The 3,476-nt window shown below is 38.9% G+C and overlaps 1 protein-coding gene across 1 annotated transcript; it reads right to left on the reverse strand.

The window, feature by feature from the left end:
- Positions 1-305: 305 nt before the first annotated feature.
- On the reverse strand, positions 306-3,018 carry LOC148268795 (uncharacterized). Its single transcript, XM_088212108.1, has 5 exons — positions 2,895-3,018; positions 2,121-2,182; positions 1,758-1,850; positions 782-985; positions 306-716 (listed from the first exon to the last, which is right to left on the reverse strand). Exons 1-5 carry the CDS (start codon positions 3,016-3,018, stop codon positions 306-308), a joined length of 894 nt encoding a protein of 297 aa, XP_088068234.1.
- Between the last annotated feature and the right edge of the window lie 458 nt (positions 3,019-3,476).

Consider the following 3,476-nt stretch of genomic DNA (forward strand, 5'->3'; position numbering starts at 1 on the left):
GGTCGATGATTTTGACAGGGTATTCTAGATAAGACATGTTCGAGCAAAAGAGAAGTCGTTGTTATAGAATGACATGAGGAGGATCATGTGATACTTCATAAGCATTGAGACATGGAAGACATCATGTAAACCCATGAATTCCGGTGGCAAGGCAATACGTTAAGCCATTGGACCAATACACTCCAAAACCTTGAAAGGTAAAATAAAACGAGGACTTAGTTTTCCTCACTTGTCAAAATGCATGCTTTCCTTGTATGGGTAAACCTTGAGGAGAATACCGTGACCCACTTCGAACGTTGAATCCTTTATGCAGTTTTTGGCATAACTCTTTTCGAGTTTGAGCAGAGAACAAGATGCTTGCGAATGAGAATGATCTTACTTGCTATTTTTTGGATAAGGTCGGTCTTCAGACATCGTCCATTTCTAACTTCGCTCCAGCAAGTAAGAGATTGACAAGGCTGACCATTAAGTGCTTCATAAGGAGTTATGCTAATACTGGAGTGGTAGCTATTGTTGTTGGAAAACTCGATCAAGGGTAGGTGGCAATCCCATCTACCACCAAAGTCGAGTTGCAAACGTGTGACATGTCCTCTAGTGCCTGAATGCTTCTTTTGGATTAATATTCGGTTTGTGGATGGTAGGCTATGCTGAAGGATACACTGGTGCTTAGAGCTTTCTGGAAATAGGTATAAAATTGGGTTGTGAAAGGGGGGTCCCTGTCGGATATTATAAAAATTAGAACACCACAGAGTTTGACTATCTCCTGATCATACAATCCAACCAGCTTACTAACTGAATCCGTGGTTTTCATGAAAAAGAAATGAGCCGATTTGATCAATCTATCGACTATGACCCAAAGTGCATTAAGTGTTAATCCCGTTCCTAGCAATCCAGTGACGAAGTCCATAGTCATGTATTCCCACTTCCATTCTGGAATAGGAAGACCCTGAAGTAAGCCACTAGGCCTTTGATGTTTCACCTTAAGCTGTTTGCATGTAAGACATCTGGAGATAAAGTCAACAATGTCACACTTAATACTTGGTACTAAAAGTGATGTTTCAGATCTTGATACATTTTTGTGCTACGAGGATGGATAGCCAGCTTAGTGGCGTGAGCCTCCTTGAGAATGTCCAATCTGAGCTCGGAGTCGTTGGGCACACACAATTGTTCTTGGAATGCAATGATGTCATTATCAGATATTCTGAAATCGGACTAAACTACAGGATTTAACTTCTCTTTCTATTTCTGCACATCAGGATCCATAGACTGGGCTTTCTAAATTCTCTAGATGATAGTGGGCTGGGCTAGAATTTGAGCAAAGTAAACACCTTCACCATGATAACTCAACCAAAGTTCCTGAACTACCTCGAGCAGTTTCAAACAGGAGGTCAAGATTGTGGCCAACATGGCAACCTTATTCCTACTCAAGGCATTTGTAACAACATTTCCTTTACCTTGATGGTATAAGATTTTGCAGTCATAATTTTTCAATCGATCAATCCAACGTCTCTATCTCATGTTGAGTTCTCGCTAAGAAAAAAAGTACTTCAAACTTTTATGATCTGTACAAATATCAAAAGTTTGTTCGTACAAATAGTGTCGCCATATTTTGAGAGCAAATATAATGACCCCCAACTCAGGGTCGTGAGTGGAGTAGTTATGTTTATGTGTTTCAACTGCTGGAAACCATAGGCTACTACCCAACCATGTTGTATGAGCACGCAACCTAGGCTAATGTGGGATTCATCACAATATACCTTAAATCCACTAGCATTATCTAGCAGAATCAAGACCGGGGTAGTAGTTAACCAGTGCTTGAGTTCAACAAAACTCTCATTGCAACTGAGATCCTAATAGAATTGAACACCCTTCCTAATAAGGCAGGTCAAAAGAGCAGAGATGTAAGAAAAGCCTTCGATAAAGTGTTGGTAGTATCTTGCCAATGCCAAGAAGCTTTGGACCTCGGTGACATTAATCAACTAATTCCAATTGATCACTACCTCAACCTTATAGGGGTCAATAAAAACGCCATCGTCGGACCAACCAAAATAGCACTTATTGAATTTGACATACAACTTTTGCTATCAGAGAGTTCTCAAAATATAAGATAGATGGATAACATGATCATCTCGGTTTTTGGAGTACATGAGAATGTCATCAATAAAAACAATGACAAAATCACCTAAAACATGCTTGAAAATCCTGTTCATAAGATCCATGAAGATAGTTGGGGCATTAATTAGCCCAAACGACATGACTCAAAACTCGAAATGGCCATACCGATAACAAAATGTCGTTTTAGGAACATCTTCGATTTTAACCCTCAATTGATGATAACTTGACCTGTAGTTAATCTTGGAGAAGACTGACGCATCCTATAATTGGTCGAACAAGTCATCAATATGGGGCATGGGTACTTGCTCTTGATTATCACCCCATTGCGTTCCCTGTAATCAATGCACAATCGAAGGGTTCCAACCTTCTTCTTGGTTTACAAAATTGGGGCTCCCCATGGAGAATTTCTAGGTTGAATAAACATTTTCTATCGCAGTGCAATCAATTAGCGATTTAATTCATGTAGTTCCACATGGCCCATACGGTAGGTGGCCTTCAAGATAGGTTGTGTCCTTGGAACTAGTTCGATGGAGAACTCAATTTCTCATCAAGCCAGTAGACCTAGGAGTTTTTCAGGAAATATGTTCAAGTAGTCACGTACAACCAAAATTGATTGTATCTCACTTTCAGAAATCATTTGCCTAGGCAACAAAGGTTAGGAAATAGACAAATAATTTATGCAAAAATTTCAGTTGAATACCTTTTATATATGTAAGAGTCAAAACATTTAAATAACAACAAATGGGATTTTATATAAAATTAAGAAATATTTTCATTACCAGAAGAACGAAGAGTTACAGTTTTATCATGACAATCAATAACGGCATGACAAGCTTCCGCCAATCCATATCCCAAAGTCATATCAAAAGTAGAAAAATCCAAGAGTATAAGAGCTATGGTCATTTTTCCTTATTAACAACCCCAACCCTACAAGCTTTGTACACTACACGAGCCTCTAGAGGTCCTCTAGATGGTGTTTCTGTAGTTAAGGGTTGTTTTAATGGTTCGGATTCTACTGCTAATTATTTTGCAAAATCATGAGACATAAAGGAATGGGTAGCATGAATATCAATCAAAGCACAAACAATAGAGTTATGGATAAAGAGTATATCCTAAATGATAACTAGAGTCACTACGACACCTAGTTTATCAAGATAAAAGATCCTTCTTCTAGCAATGAGTCTGGCAACGTCTCTAGGCTTCTGGGGATAGTCCCTCATGAAATGCTAGGTATTTTTGCACTTGTAACAAACATTTCCTAGCTTGTAACAACGGCAGTTGCCATGGTTCTTACCACAATAGGAGTAAACTTGAGTAGGCTGGGAGGGATTCCCTAGAGGTTGAGGTGATGTAATAATTAT

This window comes from Carica papaya, chromosome 2, assembly GCF_054855325.1.
Source record: "Carica papaya isolate Zhongbai chromosome 2, ASM5485532v1, whole genome shotgun sequence".
NCBI classification, from domain to species: Eukaryota; Viridiplantae; Streptophyta; class Magnoliopsida; order Brassicales; family Caricaceae; genus Carica; species Carica papaya.